The sequence below is a fragment of the Salmo salar genome, chromosome 15, assembly GCF_965601325.2.
Source record: "Salmo salar chromosome 15, fSalSal1, whole genome shotgun sequence".
NCBI lineage: Eukaryota > Metazoa > Chordata > Actinopteri > Salmoniformes > Salmonidae > Salmo > Salmo salar.
In genome coordinates this window covers 75,707,501-75,727,500 of record NC_138305.1, presented here as the reverse complement: position 1 = coordinate 75,727,500, position 20,000 = coordinate 75,707,501, and the positions used below count along the sequence as shown (strand labels likewise).

Genomic DNA, 20,000 nt, shown 5'->3' with positions numbered 1-20,000 from the left:
CCCCCTTCTCCCCCCACCCTGTCCTTAACACCCCTCCACCTCCCTCCCTCCCTCCCTCCCTCCCTCCCTCCCTCCCTCCCTCCCTCCCTCCCTCCCTCCCTCCCTCCCTCCCTCCCTCCCTCCCTCCCTCCCTCCCACTCAACGCCTAGTGTTGCATTCCACCTGCCTACCCGGGCTTAGCGCGTTCTTTACCTGCTTTAGCCAGGAGCACACTAAGCTAATTGCTAATTCCTGTTATTAGCACCACACATTACTGCAGTGGCGTGATGCAGCTATGTGACATACTATATATACACAACGTGCTATATGCAGTTTATGGATAGTGAGGCCCATCCTCCTCGATTTGATTCGATTTTCGGTACCGCTTTCTTTGAAGTGCATATTATGAAGGCTTCATAAAGCCATCATATAGGCTTCATAAGCACTACATATATGCTTCAGAAATCATTTATAGGTGTATATCATGCCCTATAAAGATTCATAATTTGGCATAACTGTGTTACAAAACAATATATTTATTTGTTCACATTTATTAATCCTTTATAGAGCATGAAATAGGGTCATAGCTGATTTGTGACCCATTTATGTAGTGCTTATGAAGCCTAAACGAATGCTTTATGAAGCCTTCATAAGATGCACTTGAAATAATGTGTTGGTTTGTGTGTTGTTTTGTGTTGTTGTCCTCATAGCTCTCTCAAAGTGGTGTAGACTTGTTGAAGTTTGTGTTTGTTTTGTGTGGGTGCGTGTGTGTGTGTGTGTGTGTGTGTGTGTGTGTGTGTGTGTGTGTGTGTGTGTGTGTGTGTGTGTGTGTGTGTGTGTGTGTGTGTGACAGACAGACAGACTGCAGCTGTGACACCCCCTGACCTTCCCCAGTCTGACACCTGTTGATAACACCTTTAGGAGATACAGGAGAGAGACAGACAGCGCTAGTGGACATTACTAAGTGTGTTTCTCATCAGCAGCTGGCGGAGCTCTGCGTGAGAGATAGATATTTAGTGCTTATTTTCCGTATAAAAAGAGCAAGGAGTCATTCGATGCAGAAATCACTGAAGTCAATATGAAAATCAAATCTAAATGACCAGACACATTTCTTAACATATCGATGAGTGTAACAGACACATGCAACTCCCAGGAACTGCGACAGGTGGTCACAGTCGGCGGCGGCACTGGAAGAGTTAACCGCTTGCGTGGTTTTTTGTTCCCTTGTTTTTTCCACTCCTTCGATAAGAAAGGTGAAAGAATTTGGGTAATAGGACTAGTCACAGAGGGTCCTGATCCCATCAGGTATTCAGGCCATTGTAAGGGCCATATGCCCCCCCCCCCCACCTTAATCTACCCCACCCCCCCCTCTGTCAAAAGGACCCCAGCGCCACGTCGGGGCAACCCGCCGGCCCCCCATTCACTCTTCCTCCTCTCCCCCGCCGAACGCAATCAGTGGACAACCCCGGCAATAACTCACTCACTCATTCACCCCCGTCACACCCCCCCCACCACCCCACCTCCAACCCGACCCAAGTCCCCTTCTTCTTTGAGAAAACAAAATAAAGGTGGCCGACTTAGCATGTCCACAATACCTCGCTATTTGTCCCCTGCAAGATAAATCAACCAGCTCCAAATGAACTTCCATTCAGTGGTGGGCCCTCGAAGGAGGAGAAGAAGAAGGGAACAAGAAAAAGAGGGGCGTGGCCATCCAATGGGGCCAGGGCTCTAAGCGTCCCCCTCCCGCGCCCCCGGGAGCCGGAACGACCAACGGGAGTTGATAAATGTCAGGGCGGATCATTTGAGCGGTTGTGATTAAGATCTTATCGAGGTGGGAAGTTAATGGAAAATACTTCATCAAAAAAGAACCCGGGCTATTCTATCTGTTCTCCCCCTCCTCTCCTCCCCCCTTTCTGCCTTAGCATCATACATGCAGTTCCTCAAATTGGGAGCCCCACCCCTTCCCCTATTGTCCCCCCCCCCCCCTCAAAGGGGGGTGACATGCTCATAAGTGGGACATCCTACCGGCTTCATTAAGAGAGAGAGAGAGAGAGAGCGAGAGAGAAAGTTCATTGAGAGACAGGAGGGGGTGGAGAGACGATGGCTAACTTTGGAGATCTTTTGAGATCAGCCAATAGCATCAAAGCGATTAGAGCTCTGCCCAGGTGATCCTGTTGCTTGCCCTCTACTCCTCCTCCTTTCCGGGCACCGGCTTCCCTCTCTTCATCTCTTATCAGGGCTAATTGAAGACAAGCTCTTTCATAAACCTGACAATGGGGCCAACAGGAGAATCATTTCTACTCAGGCGACTGACTGATTGCCTTGGCTGGTGGGAGGGGAGAGGAGAGGAGAGGAGAGGAGAGGAGAGGGAGAGGAGAGGAGAGGAGAGGAGAGGAGAGGAGAGGAGAGGAGAGGAGAGGAGAGGAGAGGAGAGGAGAGGAGAGGAGAGGAGAGGAGAGGAGAGGAGAGGAAGAGAAGCCAGTGAGTGTTGGAGACTGTAGTGGCCTAAGCCCCTCATCTGCTCCACACTATGGCCTCGGCTTTCATGCCTACACTTGACATCCCCGGACCTCTGTTCCACGGCGGTTTATTAAATGGAACACGCTTTTGATTGAACAAGTTACACTGAATGAGTTGTATTGAGAGAGAGAGAGAGAGAGAGAGAGAGAGAGAGAGAGAGAGAGAGAGAGAGAGAGAGAGAGAGACCATCTAATGGCACCTGCTATGACAGAGCAACGAATCCACCCATTAAGTAAACACTCTCTCTTTACAAAAAGTACTTTTTCAAAAAACAGAACCCAGAAAACCATTTACCGTCATTTCACCGTTGGATGGTTAGCTACAGTACAGTCATCCAGAGTGTGTTGATCTTGTGGGCTTAACGAAACACAAAAACACTATCAACAGTGATGCATTATTACCAGACACTTTTGGAATTGTTGAGACATGACCTCTTTGGCAGCAAGTATACTATAGTTACCAGTTATTTTGTTACCTTCGTATGCTTCCCTCTCAACTTATTAAAGGCATTTAACTAACAAGTCATCGCTTGCTACAAAATGGCCCTGGTAGAGAGTGTGTGTGTATATGTACAGTACAGTTAAAATGTACTTTTAACAAGGCACACCTGTTAATTGAAATGCGTTCCAGGTGACTACCTCATGAAGCTGGTTGAGAGAATACCAAGAGCGTGCAAGGCTGTCATCAAGGCAAAGGGTGGCTACTTTGAAGAATCTAAAATCCAAAATATATTTGGATTTGTTTAACACTTTTTTGGTTATTGCATGATTCCATATGTGTTATTTCATAGTTTTGATGTCTTCTATTATTCTACTATGTAGAAAATAATAAAAATAAAGAAAAACCCTTGAATGAGTAGGTGCGTCCAAACTTTTGACTGGTAGTGTAGGTGTGTGTACGTGTCTGTGGGCACCTGTGTGTACAGTATATGTGCGCTTGTGTCAGTGTGTGTGTCTGTGCATGCCTGTGTGTACACTTTTTTTTTTGGGGGGGGGGGGGGACGACTATGGGTGTCAGGGTTAAGGTTGTGCTGTCTTCCTATACAGGCCCGGCCACAGAACAGTAAAGGTAAAAGGTAGAGGTAGAGACAGGGAGAGAGAGGTATAGAGAGAGAGATAGGTAGAGAGAGAGAGGTAGAGAGAGCAAGAGAGGTAGAGAATAAATCCCTTGAATTTAATTGAATTGAGAGCGAGAGTTAGAGAGAGAGAGGTAGAGAAAGAGAGAGGTAGGTAGAGAGTGAGAGAGGTAGAGAGAGAGAGAGAGGTAGAGAAAGAGAGAGGTAGGTAGAGAGTGAAAGAGGGAGAGAGAGCAACAGAGAGAGAGCAACCAGAGGGAGGTTTAGCTGAACAAACAGGGAGGACAGCAGAAGACTAATGATAGGATCAGCAAACAAACTGACTCTCCAGCTTCAAGGAGAAGAGAGAGGAATTTGTCCTCCTTGTCCCCCGGAAAAAGGGAGAGAGGAGAGATGGATAGAAGAGGGAGTTTTACAGGTTACACAAAGCATGAAAAGGTGGGGGGGGGCTCTATCTTTTCCCAAGGACACCCCCCCCCCCCCCCCCCCTCTCTCTCTCTCTCTCTCTCTCTCTCTCTCTCTCTCTCTCTCTCTCTCTCTCTCTCTCTCTCTCTCTCTTTCTCGATCTCATCCCTCTTTTTTAGTTGTTGAATCAATACCCTTCATCAATTTCTTCTTAAGTAAAGATGACGGGCTCCCGAGTGGCTCAGCGGTCTAAGGCACTACATCTCAGTGCATGAGGCGTCACTACAGTCCCTGGTTTGAATCCAGCCTGTATCACATCCGGCCGTGACTGGGAGTCCCATAGGGCGGCGCACAATTGGCCCAGCGTCGTCCGGGGTAGGCCGTCATTGTAAATAAGACTGTGTTCTTAACTGACTTGCCTGGTTAAATAAAGGTTAAAAAAGAAACTAGGCTGCCAAAGTGAACGTAAAGTAGTTAAATCTACAGTGTTGAATTTGGACGGCAACATTTATACTGCTCCGCTGGGCCTGTGTGGATGAATGTGTCATATTTGTATGTGTTCTTTATAGGAAGTCAACACAAAGACAAGTCTACCCTGGCTATTCCCTAGCTGACACTAGCAGAACACTTGCCTATGTTCTAGTCCTGTGTGTGTGTGTGTGTGTGTGTGTGTGTGTGTGTGTGTGTGTGTGTGTGTGTGTGTGTGTGTGTGTGTGTGTGTGTGTGTGTGTGTGCGGGTACGCGCTCTGTGCATGTGTGTAGGCAATGGAGTCCTTGACAGAAGTGAATTAATCAGCGAACCCCCTGGTTCATTTGTCTCTATTTGTGGGACTAATTGGAAAAGAAGCAGGTGTTAATATAGAATGAGAGAGAGAGGGATGAGAGAGGGAGGGAGAGAGGGATGGAGGCCGGCAGTCTTCACGCTGTAATGGAACTTGGAGAGCTCCACGTAGCTAGGTTTAATTAGACTTCAAGCTGAATGCAGGAACCCACCTCTGTTCATTGGGGAAGTCAGTGGGGGGGTGAAGGGTGTTTAGGGGGTCGTGGGGGGGGGGGGGGGGGGGGGCGTCACCTGCAAACGCACACACACACACACACACACACACACACACACACACACACACACACACACACACACACACACTTGCATGCATACATTCCTTCAAAGGTTGTGTGTGATATGCAGGGAGCCGGTACGCCATTTTGTGTGTTTGGATAGGCGATCCCACGCAGCAGACACAGGGCATGTGTGCTGAATCATATGTGGGTGGAGCACACTTCAATACCGCTCTGCACTCGTACGTTGTGCACACATTTACCTCCCATGCACAACTTGTGTTTTGTTTGTCTGTTTTTGTTTGAAACGCTCAATTGACGTGACTGCAGCATGACGGCTCGTCCCTGCCAGCTAGCTACGTTAGAACTCTACGACTGTTGTGTGATGGAATCAAAGCCCAGCGTCCTGCTATGGCGGCCTCGTTAACTCAGCGACGTACTTAGCCGTCTAAGTGATGTCAGCAAGTTTTAATGGAGGGCAGCTTTTCCCAATTACACAGAGGGAGGGGCGCACACTGTACGGTGGGGTGTGTTTTGATGTGGTGTTTACTCAGCATTGAGCTGTCTCCTGTGTGGTCTCTCCAAGTAAATTATCCCCCAGATCTTGAGTGCGAGCATACACACACACACACACGAACACACCCGTGCATGGGCACACACACTTGCGCACGCTCACGCTCGCGCACACACACACACACACACACACACACACACACACACACACACACACACACACACACACACACACACACACACACACATACCTAAGGGGCTTGAGTGGAGTGTGGGAAGGATGGAACTGGAGAGAAGAGGTGGTGAAGAAAGGGGGGTGTGCTCAATATGTGGCCATGTAAAACTTCACATTGAGTTGTGATACACCGCTCCACCCACCACGTCACACACACACACACACACACACACACACACACACACACACACACACACACACACACACACACACACACACACACACACACACACACACACACACACACACACACACACACACAAAGAGACACAAGCAAACATATATCTTCAAAAACATTCATAAACTCACACATATACAGACACACGGCCATATGATGCCCACACCCCTATTCCTCCCTTCCCTCCTCTCAGTGTGGCAACAGCGGTCCACTCTTTCCCAGCTCTATCCACATAACAGGCAGCAGGAACCCTCCTCTGACTCCAAGGACCGAGATCTCTCATTAGTGTCACCCAGCGGCTTCCAAAGAGTTATGGCTCTCGAGGCCCAGCTCCTCTCCACCTCTCTGGTCCTGTTGCTGCCAAACCAGCAAATATATGGCCGCTGACAGCCACCACACTTGAGATTGACACAACAAGCAAACAAAAAAACAAACAGATATACAGAGATGACGGGCCAAACCTAGCTCTTCGTCTTCCACAAGCAGACTGTATTCTGAAGAGGGAAAGAAATGGTCTGCAAATAGTTGGAAACTTAGGGACCTTTTTCTAAAGGAATTTATTTCAACATTGTCCCTCCTGTGTGTGTGTGTGTGTGGGTGCGTGTGTGTGTGTGTTTTTTTGGTTTTACTATCCTTGTGGGGACCTTAAGTCCGCCGGTCCCCACATGGAAAAAGGCTATTTTAGGCTTAGGGGTTAGTTTTAGGATTAGGGTTAGGGTTACAATTAGGGTTAGGGTTACAATTAGGGTTAGGGTTACAATTAGGGTTAGGGTAAGGGTTAGAGTTAAGGTTAGGTTAGGGGTTAGGGAAAATAGGATTTTGAATGGGAATCAATTGTTCGGTCCCCACAAGGAGAGTAAAACAAACTTGTGTGTGTGTGTGTGTGTGTTGCTTGTGAAAGTGTGAACAGGCTGCCCTGCTGAACCTCTGACACCACACACACACACACACACACACACACACACACACACACACACACACACACACACACACACACACACACACACACACACACACACACACACACACTCACACACACTCACACACACACACACACTCACACTCACACTCACACACACACACACTCACACACTCACACTCACACTCACACACACTCACACACACACACACACACAGAGAAAGAGTCAGTCAGAGGTGGGATGGCTCCAGGCGGGTAGGCAGGTCGGCAGCGATTAGAGGGGCTATGGATGTAATGGTTGCCATGTGAGGACCTTCCAACATTAGACAGCCCCCCCCCCCCCCCCCATCCCACCAAGATACCGTACACTTCCAAAAACATTAGCTCCTAATGCTTTAATGCCCATTTTGTCTGGGCGGGTTGGACTGGAGCTAAAATGGCAGAAGAATAGGAACATGTACTAGTGTTTGCTTGGCGCACAAGAATGGAGAAGGGCTGAGGCCTGGAGATATGGAGTGGAGATATGTGCTCCTGAATCAAGGCACATTTTGGGAAAAGTGTAAACGTTGCAACCTGAGAGGGTGTCTGACATTTTCTCTGTGCTTTTTGTTGTTGCTCCCCACCCCCCCCCCCCACCCCCCACCCCGAGGCTCCTATCCTAATTCAGAGGTCAACATTTGATAAGGACGCTGTCCGCAACGCAAAACCACGTGCTGCTGAAAACCATAGCCCATCCCGGTCAATTTACATCACAATGACACGGCGTAAATCTGTTGTGACTGAACGAGTAACGAACGCCACCACAGAGGCGGGCAGCGACATTTCTCTGTCGCTCGGCAGGTGTTTATCACAGACGAGGCTTCATGAAAAGCAGTGCATGACCTCAGACCTAAGTGTAACTCGAGCTCCTCGTTATGTCAAAACTTTGGCACCTGAAAAAGTAGGCGCCTTTCCCCTCTCCCCTCCCGCCCTCTCCTCCCGGCTTACAGGGCCAATGGCCGTTGGGTAGAAGAGCTTCCTTGTCTTTTGTTAGCTCAGGGCTCAGCAAGGATAAACACGAGTCGAGAGTGTGTGAAAACAAAGTATTATGACGCTGGGCTTCAAAATGTCAACATCTTTAGCAGGGCTGTCGGCGAAAAAAACCCACCAGGGCACAATACAAGGTATTTAGCGTGTGGACAGGAGGCCTCGTATACGGGTCATGCAAAGCAAAGCAGGCCCAACGCTTCACCTTGAGTTGCACCCGTTCAAAAAAAAATGGAATACGCTAAAAGCAACGTTTGTCACACACAAGGTGCTCAGATCTTCCTCTGTCTGAGGTTTCTTAGAGAGCCTTGTGAATTAACTTGTGACGTCCTTGTGAAGCGAACAAAGCCACCTCCTATTCTGGGGACAGTTATGTATTTATAATGTGGGTGACTAAAACGTTGGCCGGTAATTTGTCAAAATACAAATTTAAGCGGCATCTTAGGGCCATATGACATGAATATTGACACATGAGCTGGTTAAGATGATTTCCAGTGAGGGTATGTGTGTGGACGCCCAGTGTTAGGATCTTGGCGTCTTTGTGTTTGCTTTAAGAGAACCGCTTTGGAAAGAAAACTCCTTTTCCTGTGCCATTGACAGCCGAAATATTTACGCAGTCGCTTAAACTGCACTCGAGCGCGCCGCCCGCAATGAGAGCAACGGTAATTGATGCTCAGGCCATTTGCCTTAATTAGTCATTTGGAGAAGGAGAAAGCAGCGACAATGGATCTGCCGATAACGTAGCACTTAAATGCAATTAGTGAAGGCCAATGGAGGTCAGTAAAATACAGACGAGCTTCGATACAGAGGGCTGGGTCAGTTAGTCAATAGACTGACCCCCTGGTTCTCAATAGACTGTCCCCCTGGTTCTCAATAGACTGACCCCCTGGTTCTGGCACTGACCATGGCCCTGTTTGTTTACTTGATGCTGGTCTAGACTATTACCCTGGTCTGGCCAGTGGTGGTGTTTGCACTATAGGCCTCTTGGCTCTCTTATCTATCTTAGGCTACTCTGAATGGGGAAGAAAAGCACAGGAAAGGGAGTGTTTATTTACTGACTGACTGACTAATGCAAAGACAAAATGGAGGACATCCCTGATTTAGCTGTTTTATTTTTGTATTATTAGCTGTTCTGTATGAGGTGTGATATCTGTGGTGAATGTTTTGCGTAGCGTATTATCGGGTGTGGTGTTATTGATGTGGTGGGCTGAGTGAGTGGAATAATGACGCATCAAAACTAATTCCAGGCTGTCTCCCCAGATACTAACCAGGCAAGAAAGACTTGGATGCTCCTAAAAGTGTGAGATGAGAACCTTGGCCCTTCACACTAAAGCTCTCTTCATGTGGAGTATTGCCATTGATGTTAGTGGTCCCCCTTCTACTGAAGGGAATGATATGAGAGAACACAATTGATTGGGTTAGCCAGTGTTGCCCTTCACGGCAATTAACAGCTTCCTTCATCAACCAACGGGCTGAACTGTAATCAGAGCAGCTCGTCAGAGCAGTACAAACACACACACACACACAAAACAGTGCTAATTTACCACACCAGCACTCCCAACACCCCAAGTACGACTGTGCGTGTGTATGTGTCGATCCACCAATTTCCAAGGGCAACCCATTTTTTTCTCTCATCACATAGCTCGTTTATTAAGGTACGGGTAATGACAATTGTAATTAGCAAGGCAAACAAAATGTTCATTTTCTCCGCACTCCTTGACTGCTCTGTGGGGAGAGGCAAGGAGCAACGCCAAGACTCTCCAACCGTCTCCCTCTCTTCCACTCTCTTTCCCCCGCCCACTCACCCGCCACGGCCCCATGCAGTTGGCCAAAGGACATATCTGAGCCCAAAATAACCCCAAAAAGCTTTTTCTTTTAGAGTCTCCAAGGGCAGTATGCACAGTACAGTACAACACGCCCGGTCCAAAAGCATGAGGCATAGGGAAGAGAATGTGTGCGGGCTTGGTCTGCCAATTTCCCAAGTTTTCAAAACTAGACTGGTATTATTACAGGAGATAGAGTAGATATTTCTCCAAACACCTAAGGATCGGTTATAGCATGAACTGTTGCCGTCTGTTTTCCGAGCCTTGACCTACAGTTAAACAACCGTAAAGACACATTGATCAGCCCTAGATTTATCCGTATAGCTTTACGCAACGCTTTAAAAAAAAAAGTTGGATGAATGAGCTGTGCAGTCGCTACCGGAGGTCTTTCTAAAGCGCCCAGTTAAATTGTGCATAAGAACGTTTTTCTTTCAGTCTGTAAATGGTTAAACTAGTGAGAAATGTGATTATTGAAAATATCAGTGAGTTTGCTTCATTTACTATCATAAATGAAGATATTGAATGTTTTTGCTATATGTAATGTATATTACACTACTTGATGTGGTAGTACTGTATGTGTTACTACATTACACAAGCTGACGTTTTGACCATGTCAAAGGGTGGGAAATTACACATCCTTTTTACCTCAGGTTGGTGATATTCGTATACAAGATCAATTGCTCTTTAAAAAAATTGGTTTTAGGCATAGTTATAGTGAGACACGTCAATTCTGTTTTTCATTTTGACAGTTAAATAGCAAAAGTGATATATTTTGGGCTTTAGTAGTGAATCTAGCTCTTTTTGCCCCTAGCGGTCATGATGTAGGCACCTTGAGAACGTTCCTCTACCTCATCTCAAGGGAGGGATTCGGTATGATATACACTTCCTTCTAGATCTGCTGGGTGGTACCACCACAAGGCTTACTATTAAAACAAGTGACAGCGCGCCTTACTTGGCAATGGTCTTGGTAAGTGGAGTGTGCCAACAATATATTTTGCATAATGCTTCTTTGACTAGACTACTGACGTTACACAAAATTCAAAAGGCAGTAAGGCACATTGCCACGTATGACCAAATTCAACGTTTTTGGTTACTGTTTCATGCACATCTATGTGCTTTTAGGAAGGGGAAAAAACATGTCGGCTATGAGGATTATACGTTTCTATTTGTAGTTATCGTTTTTATACAAAACCAATCTGTGAGTTCATTTGACCATTGGAAAAAGTGCTACTGTATAAGTTCTGCAATGCGGGTTGGATTGAATCGCCATTTTCAAGGTGATGATTGCACTTGAATTCCCAACACAATACCCCAATAAATGTGAGGACCACATTTCAAATATTTAGTTTCCTCTCCATGGAGCAATAGATGTCCGGAACTCTGCGTCTTACTGCTGTACGCTGACTGTCCAGAGACGTATTCACTCGCGATGCACATTATTGTATTATAGGAGCGTGCCAGTGGACTTCTGGGAAGTATGCTTTAGTGAGAAAGTGTTGGGATCAGGTACATCTACGTTTACCCACCCCCAAAATGAATATTTATGAGCTAACCCCCACCCACAACTACTCACCTGAATGCATTTTTTGAACATTTGAAGGGGTTGGGAAAAGGCCGTTTTTTTCTCTCTCTGCGCCTTCGTTCTATGTGCATATTCACTGGTGCTCGTTAGTTGTGCTCACCTGCTGTTTCCAATCAGCTCTCTTTGTGAAGCGCCGTGCAGTGCCTCAACACATGCCTGCCTCACACTGGCAACACACACACACACACCCACACCCTACAGACCATGGTAGTCCCTCAGAAGGCAGAAGGAAGGAACCGGAGCCTGTGCATCTTTCCAGAGATCAGCGGTAGAGGTCAGAGGTTAAGGTCAACACTGTCCCAGGGCCACGGCCAGGCCTTCCTGGTTGAGCTGATGATGATGAATGGCTCACTGCTGCCCTGCCCGCTAAAGAGGCAGCTGTTACTGAGAGGGCTGCAGAACATCACAGGCCTCACCCGACATGTAGGGGTCGACGTGGGTGCAGGCTTTTGCTCCAGCCAAGCAGAAACACCATTACGATGATTCAATTCGTTTTTCTTCCCTGTCGTAGGAGGGGCCTGTTTATTGGACAACCCAAAACAAAGGAATATGGTGTAAATGTGTTTTATTCAGAGTGGAAGAAGATATTTAATCGAACAGTTATTTTTCAAGAAGTTTCGGACGGCTTTCCAAGTCACAAACAACTCAACTCTTTTTCAGTTGATTGAGTGGCTTGAGCCATGGAGATGGTCCTAGGCCACTATATCTAGCTTTGCCTCCCTTTGTGTGGAATATGGGACATTGTTCTGTCTAGAAAAACCTCCTGTGGTAAAGACAGATCAAGTGAAGTCCTCGGCACATCTTGTAATAATTAGGTAACCAAATGTAAAGAAAGTCCTTTGAAAACAATGACTTTGTCCGACATTAACTAACACACACACACACACACACACACACACACACACACACACACACACACACACACACACACACACACACACACACACACACACACACACACACACACACACACACACACACACACACACACACACACACACACACACACGCACACACACACACACTGATAGACTCTTGACCTCTACTCTTAACTCTGTCTCATTGACCTGTCCCTCAAGTCCTAGTACTGCAGGTGTCCTGTATGTAGAGGCCCCTGTACTCGCGCCACTCGTCTCGTCTCAGGTTCACTTCCTGTAACCCAAACTGCTTTCATCCCTCAGTGAGGGAATTAGTATGTACTTGCACCCTATGCCGGAGTGCATTGTCCTGCTGCGGTATCTATTGTCCGTCTCGCCTTATAAAAGTAAGTAAAGAGACATGCGAGCTGCCACTCACTCAAACGACTTTCGAAACCCTGTTTGATGATGTAACGGGCTCTTCCTCTTCCTCCTCCTCCTCTTTCTTCTCCTCCTCTACCTCCTCCTCCCCTGTTTAGGTTTTTAGTGTATGCAATTATGTGATTAGGGCAGGGTTTTATTACAGCCCGCTCTCAGGCTACTGTGGGGAGGTAGTGTGAGGTGTAGGCAAGGACCTGACACCTGGGCTGAAAGTTCAGCCTCAAATCAGTCAACCCAGTCCTGCACCATGCTGCTGACTGAGACAGTGCAAGGGGATATACGTTTCACACTTAGTGCAACACACCGGATATGTACTCTTAATGCAATTTTGATGTTTGTTGACGTCTCCTTTTCTCCGTTGTATTGACCCACATGCCACTACATCCGTTCACCTGTCGGTGACCTTGTGGAATTGTTCAGTGTGGTTCTGGTGGTTCTGAAGCAGATACAAGGCATGCAGGTTTGTCGTAACACACTCGCTGGTCTACATGATACTCTGTATGACAAGTTCTGGTCCTGCCCCCCCATCGCCGTTTAAGGCAACCTCTCCCACCGCCTGACGCCCCACAACACTTACACATCAGAACAACCTCTTCTGACGTACACTAGCCGAATTAAACTGGCCTAGATAGCCGTCAAGTGTTAAGCACCACCAGTGTCCCGGGGTGGGGGGGACACAAATCTCAACTTAAACATAAAGAGATTAGACAACTTTTGCAAGATATTAGCTGTTCAAAAATTAGAAAAATGTCCCTAAGCCCCTTGAACACAAGGCATTCTTTTGTTCTCCCTGGCCCGGCACGGCCAGGGACTAGTAGGGACGTGGGGCTGGTGGGGGTGGGGATGGGGCTGGGCAGTGCCTGGAGTTTGGGATTGGGGGGTGGGGGGGGGGGTGGGGGGGGGTCACTGAGCCTCTGTGTGTGGGACCCAGGTACACCACTGATCCAAGGCCAGTAAACCCAATCAGGCTGGGGAATTAGTGCAGAGAGGGATTAAGACTCCAGTCCCGACCACTACCACTGTAGAGAGAGAGAGAGAGAGAGAGAGAGAGAGAGAGAGAGAGAGAGAGAGAGCGAGCGAGAAAGAAAGAATGAGAGAAAGAGAGAGGGAGGGAGGGAGAGAGAGAGAGAGAGAGCACGAGGGAGGGAGGGAGGGAGAGAGAGAAAAAAACAAAGGAGAGAATGAGCGAATGAGTAGTGTGGCCACCCAGAAGGTAACAATTCCCCATGGCCAGCGTGGGTGCTGTGACATCCCTGTACCTGTCCCTATCCCCCGTCCCCCCCAATTATCTTGACAGAATGTAGATAATGCATCTCATCTCTATATAGGTTTGTGTTGGTGAGAGAAACAGAGAGAGAGAAACAGAGAGAGAGTGAGAGAGAAGGGGAGAGGGAGGGGGGAGGTATAAGAGTTACCCAGAGATAACAAGCCAGAGCCACTAGTCATCACAAACAGCTTGTGTCTCCGAAATCACAACCCCCCCCTAAGCCCCCCCCGTCTCTCCACTGCACAACCGCCCATGGCAAACTGGGTGCCCAGACACAGACAGGAGGGCCATGTGAGTAAGTGTCATATGGAACAGATTTAGTTAGTCTCCCCCACCCCAAACCTCCCAGTATCCTATCATCCCATCAAAGGAATAGACACAGTCCCCTCCCATCCGCACCATGCTGCAGTCTGGAGCTGGATCCCCAGCAAAGCTGCAGCGTCATGGGTGCCAGGGAGAGACGGCACGGCAAAGACCTGAGCGAGACGGAGGAGTTGAAAGACAGGGAGAGACACAGGGAGTGGAGGGAGGGACGGAGTGAGAGAGTAAAGAAGAGAGAAAGAAGACACAGAATGACAGCAAAAGTGGTGTCCTACACTTCTCAGCCCAATATCTCCCAAATGTTCTCCCAGCCTCTGAATTGGTCCAAGGCGTTTTTTTTTCCTGGGTCCCAGTTTTGCTGGGTGCATATCTGGATATATTGTTGCATATTTCTGTCCTCGTCCCATACAAAAGCTGTTTGTGTCAGATACACTGACAATATTTTCACCCGTTGTGTGCTCCGTCAATCTCAGTTAGGCTACTGTCAATCATCAAAACGTGAAGTTATTAGCGCTCACCGAGGAGATATTTGGAAGTGCATATGTCTGTGTGTGTGTGTGTGTGTGTGTGTGTGTGTGTGTGTGTGTGTGTGTGTGTGTGTGTGTGTGTGTGTGTGTGTGTGTTCGGCTGGGTGCTTGACCTCCGTGATGCCCTTTATTTCAGCTCATCGTCTCCCTGCACTTCCACTATCTCTGTCACATTGACACTCACATTCTTTCACGTTAGCAGCATCGCGGTGCGGGCAGATAGGCCTCCAAGTATCATGGGGACACACACAGATACACACAGACTCCGACTCTCTCTAACACACAAAAGGACAGACCACGGCACACACAAACACACACACAGACGCTTAATTGGTAGCCAGGGTTTATGGAAAGCGGGAGCTTCTAGTCAGACACCTTCTTCCCGAGACGCTTGTGACCATGTCTGCTCTAGGTGAGTTGTGTGGCTGCAACTTTTGTTTGTTTGTGATTTTAGGTTGGTGTCATGACAATGGAGACAGAGGACAGTCTCGGGACAGTATCTTAAGACTACAACACTTTGCCACTTCACACATCTTTTGTTGACGTGTGGAGGGGAGAACCGACCAACCAAAGCAATGCTCTACTTGTGAACCGTTTTCAAGTGAACTTTTATGACTTGGAGAAATAGGAGTCAAAATTGTACAAATATACACTGAGTACACCAAACATTAGGGACACCTTCCTAATATTGAGTTGCACCCCAGGGCAGTATGACGTTTAGTAGACGTTCTATAGACGTTTCTTTTCCCCCTCTTAAAGCTGCAATATGTCACTTTTTGGGCGACCCGACCAAATGTGCATAGACATTTGCATAGTTATAGATATGTCATTCTCCTTGATAGAAAGTCTAAGAAGCGGAAGATACAGTATGTTCTATATGCACCCATTCTATGCTTCTAATTCCTAAGTTTTGTTTTTGTGTCTTGTACTTTCGGTTTTGTACATCGGCTTCAAACAGCTGAAAATGAAATATTTTTGGTTATTAAAAATATATTTCACATGGGTTTAATTGGTATATTGATTCTCTACACTTTACATTGCTTGTTTTGTCACATAAACTGAAATTAGGTGAACTATTCAAATTTTTGCAACCAGGAAAGAGCAGAGTTATTTCTGCATATTCCACCTTTAAACTTGTAAGGCGTGGAATATAAGGACAACCAACTTCTCTCTTAGATGGATAATATTTAATATCCAACTGCTAGGATCACATAGAACACGTCATACTTCAAAAGTTAGTTCAAAGACCACCAGGGAACCTGCATGAACCCCAACATCTTTTAAAATGAATAGTCTCCTGGTCGTCCATTCAGCCTGGCTCCACCACCAGATCAATACACAGCTGTCATGCTCTCACCCATATTCTCCAAACGTTGCAGATAGAAACGCAATGACCAGAGCTGATATGAGTCTCTAGTCTACAGGACAAGCACTCATATCTGTTCTACGCGATAAGTTGAGCGTTCCATAACGTTTGCAGCTTTCTGAACAGGGCCCGTTATTTCCAGTTAGGGATAGGCCAGTCCCCTCCTGTCACTCTGTTGTGGCGGGTCATCCATATTCCTCCAAGACAGGGTGTCACAGCCCTCTAACACGGGCCATCCCTCATCCTCATCCTCCCTTTTCTCTCCCTCTCCCTTTCCTCATCCGTCCATCAGCCTGACAGCTTGGGGTGCTGACCTCTCACCCCCAGGGTCAAACTCCTGGTTACCCACAATCCCTGGCTGCCGAGGAGCCTGACCAGAGCCCAGCTCAAACAGAGCCCCCTGTTAATAAGGGTGTCAGAATACGCTCGTTTTGTTGCTGTTTGCAAATCACTTCTGGAGGCGCACACCTGGTTTGGCGAGGCCAGTGGATGCAATAATTTATATAGCAACTGTCTTCATAAGGGTATCAGCATTCATTAACTCAGAGAGGCTGCTGCCTACATTGAGACCCAATCACTGGCCACTTTAATAAATGGATCACTTGTCACTTTAAACAATGGCACATTAAAAATGCTTACACATCTTACATGATCTTACATTACTCATATCACATGTACAGTTGAAGTCGGAGGTTTACATACACTTAGGTTGGAGTCATTAAAACTCGTTTTTCAACCACTCCACAAATTTCTTGTTAACAAACTATAGTTTTGGCAAGTCGGTTAGGACATCTACTTTGTGCATGACACAAGTAATTTTTCCAACAATTGTTTACAGACAGATTATTTCACTTATAAATCACTCTATCACAATTCCTGTGGGTCAGAAGTTTACATACACTAAGTTGACTGTGCCTTTAAACAACTTGGAAAATTCCAGAAAAGGATGTCATGGCTTTAGAAGCTTCTAATAGGCTAATTGACATCATTTGAGTCAATTGGAGGTGTACCTGTGGATGTATTTCAAGGCCTACATTCAAACTCAGTGTCTCTTTGCTTGACATCATGGGAAAATCAAAAGAAATCAGCCAAGACCTCAGAAAAAGAATTGTAGACCTCCACAAGTCTGGTTCATCCTTCAGATCAATTTCCAATCGCCTGAAGGTACCATGTTCATCTGTACAAACAATAGTACGCAAGTATAAACACCATGGGACCACGCAGCCGTCATACCGCTCAGGAAGGAGACGCGTTCTGTCCCCTAGAGATGAACGTACTTTGGTGCAAAAAGTGCAAATCCATCCCAGAACAACAGCAAAGGACCTTGTGAAGATGCTGGAGGAAACAGGTACAAAAGTATCTATATCCACAGTAAAACGAGTCCTATATCGACATAACCTGAAAGGCGCTCAGCAAGGAAGAAGCCACTGCTCCAAAATCGCCATAAAAAAGCCAGACTACGGTTTGCAACTGCACGTGGGGACAAAGATTGTACTTTTTGGAGAAATGTCCTCTGGTCTGATGAAACAAAAATAGAACTGTTTGGCCATAATGACCATCGTTATGTTTGGAGGAAAAAGGTGGAGGCTTGCAAGCCAAAGAACACCATACCAACCATGAAGCATAGGGGTGGCAACATCATGTTGTGTTGGAGGTTTTTTTTGCAGCAGGAGGGACTGGTGCACTTCACAAATAGATGGCATCAATAGATGGCATTATGAGGGAGGAAAATTATGTGGATATATTGAAGCAACATCTCAAGACATCAGTCAGGAAGTTAAAGCTTGGTCGCAAATGGGTCTTCCAAATGGACAATGACCCCAAGCATACTTCCAAAGTTGTGGCAAAATGGCTTAAGGACAACAAAGTCAAGGTATTGGAGTGGCCATCACAAAGCCCTGACCTCAATCCCATAGACAAATTGTGGGCAGAACTGAAAAAGCGTGTGCAAGCAAGGAGGCCTACAAACCTGATTCAGTTACACCAGCTCTGTCAGAAGAAATGGGCCAAAATACTTCCAACTTATTGTGGGAAGCTTGTGGAAGGCTACCCAAAACTTCTGACCCACTGGGAATGTGATGAAAGAAATAAAAGCTGAAATAAATCATTCTCTCTACTATTATTCTGACATTTCACATTCTTAAAATAAAGTGGTGATCCTAACTGACCTAAGATAGGGTATTTTTACTAGGATTATGTCAGGAATTGTGAAAAACTGAGTTTAAATGTATTTGGCTAAGGGTGTATGTAAACTTCCGACTTCAACTGTATATGCTGTATTTTATACCATCTATTGCATCTTGCGTATGCCGCTCGGCCATCGCTCATCCATATAGATATATATACATATTCTCATTCACCCCTTTAGATTTGTGTGTATTAGGTAGTTGTTGGGGAATTGTTAGATTACTTGTTAGATATTACTGCACTGTCGGAACTAGAAGAACAAGCATTTCGCTACACTTGCGTTAACATCTGCTAACCATGTGTATGTGACCAATACAATTTGATTTGATTTGATTGTTACATGATTGTATCTGCAACTGTGAAAGTGAAGGTGCCTTTGGCATACTTGTACCGAGGTAGCACCACCTCTATCTCATACCATCCACACCTGTGTGAAAGAACAAAATAACAGAGGGGAGGGGAGGGAGGAAAAGATCACTGCAGATTTTACCCCGCCCTCTTTCCCTCCCTCTCTCCTCCCCATCTCCCTCCCTCCCTCCCTCCCTCCCTCCCTCCCTCCCTCCCTCCCTCCCTCCCTCCCTCCCTCCCTCCCTCCCTCCCTCCCTCCCTCCCTCCCTCCCTCCCTCCCTCCCTCCCTCCCTGCCCTTGTACCTTGATTCCTGTTTAATATCGAGACTGATGAGCCCAATTTGGGCCTCGTTCTTGGACCGGCCGCAGTGATTAATGGGCCAGCGAGGTGGCATCGGCGCCGCGTCCTCTACACACACACACACACACACACACACACACACACACACACACACACACACACACACACACACACACACACACACACACACACACACACACACACACACACACACAGAGCCACGGACACTCTGCTCCTATAGCCGCCACCAAACCTGGCTTGTAATTGATGACACGATGGCCAGGCCCACCATTTGCAAACCAAATGCAGGCGAGAGGACTCTCTTCTCTCCAACACCACCTCTCTCTCTCTCTCTCTCTCTCTCTCTCTCTCTCTCTCTCTCTCTCTGTCTATTCTCTTTTCGATTTCACTTATTTCATTAGGAGTTTGTCATGCAAATGGGGGAGCTGGGTGCAGGGTGTGACATCCCCTCCCAAAGCATGATAAATATTTGATCAGGCCTAATGGAAATTGTCAAGCCCGTCTAATTGTGCCACCCATTATATGAAGCGCGCTATCAAAGGCAGACATACCCTTTGATCCCCCCCGTCTCTCTCTTACCCTCTCCCTCTCTCCTTGTCCCTCTCTCTTCGTCGCTATCTCGCCTTGGCCTTGATGTCATTTTTTTCTCTCTCTCTCGTGTTCTCTGTCTATTTTGTGTGAATCTTTGGCGTATGGGTCTGTTTGGTCTGGGTGTCGCGTCTCTTTCGGTCCCCTGCGTACAGACAGGAGTCACTGTGAGACTGCAAAGTCTGTCCTTCCCGTGTGTCACAGCTTCCTCCTTCCTCCTCTTTCGCTCGTCTCCATTGTTGTTCTCCTTTTGGTTCCCTGTTTTTTTGTTGTTTCCTGTTTGGGGAAATGCAAAGCTGTGGGCTGGGCTGAGAACACACACACACGCGCGCCGCGCACGCACGCATTTCTACACACACAATTCACACAGAATGTTAGTCCATTTCCCTGCTGTAATATTTGATATGGACATCTGTCATAGAAAGTGATACCACACATAAACCGCTGTGATAGCAGACATAATGC

At 46.9% G+C, this 20,000-nt stretch overlaps 1 protein-coding gene across 12 annotated transcripts in view; it reads left to right on the top strand.

Moving 5' to 3' along the window:
- Positions 1 to 20,000, top strand: part of prdm16 (PR domain containing 16) — a 243,781-nt gene that overhangs the window by 35,740 nt on the left and 188,041 nt on the right. Inside the window, exon 1 of one of the 12 annotated variants that reach the window (XM_082962055.1) lies at positions 15,031 to 15,136. The exons of the other annotated variants lie outside the window; for them this stretch is intronic. Within the exon in view, the coding sequence (XP_082818181.1) occupies positions 15,124 to 15,136 (13 nt within the window). The 5' untranslated portion in view covers positions 15,031 to 15,123. Of the gene's footprint in view, positions 1 to 15,030; positions 15,137 to 20,000 lie in introns of those variants that run through there. 12 annotated transcript variants of the gene reach the window in all.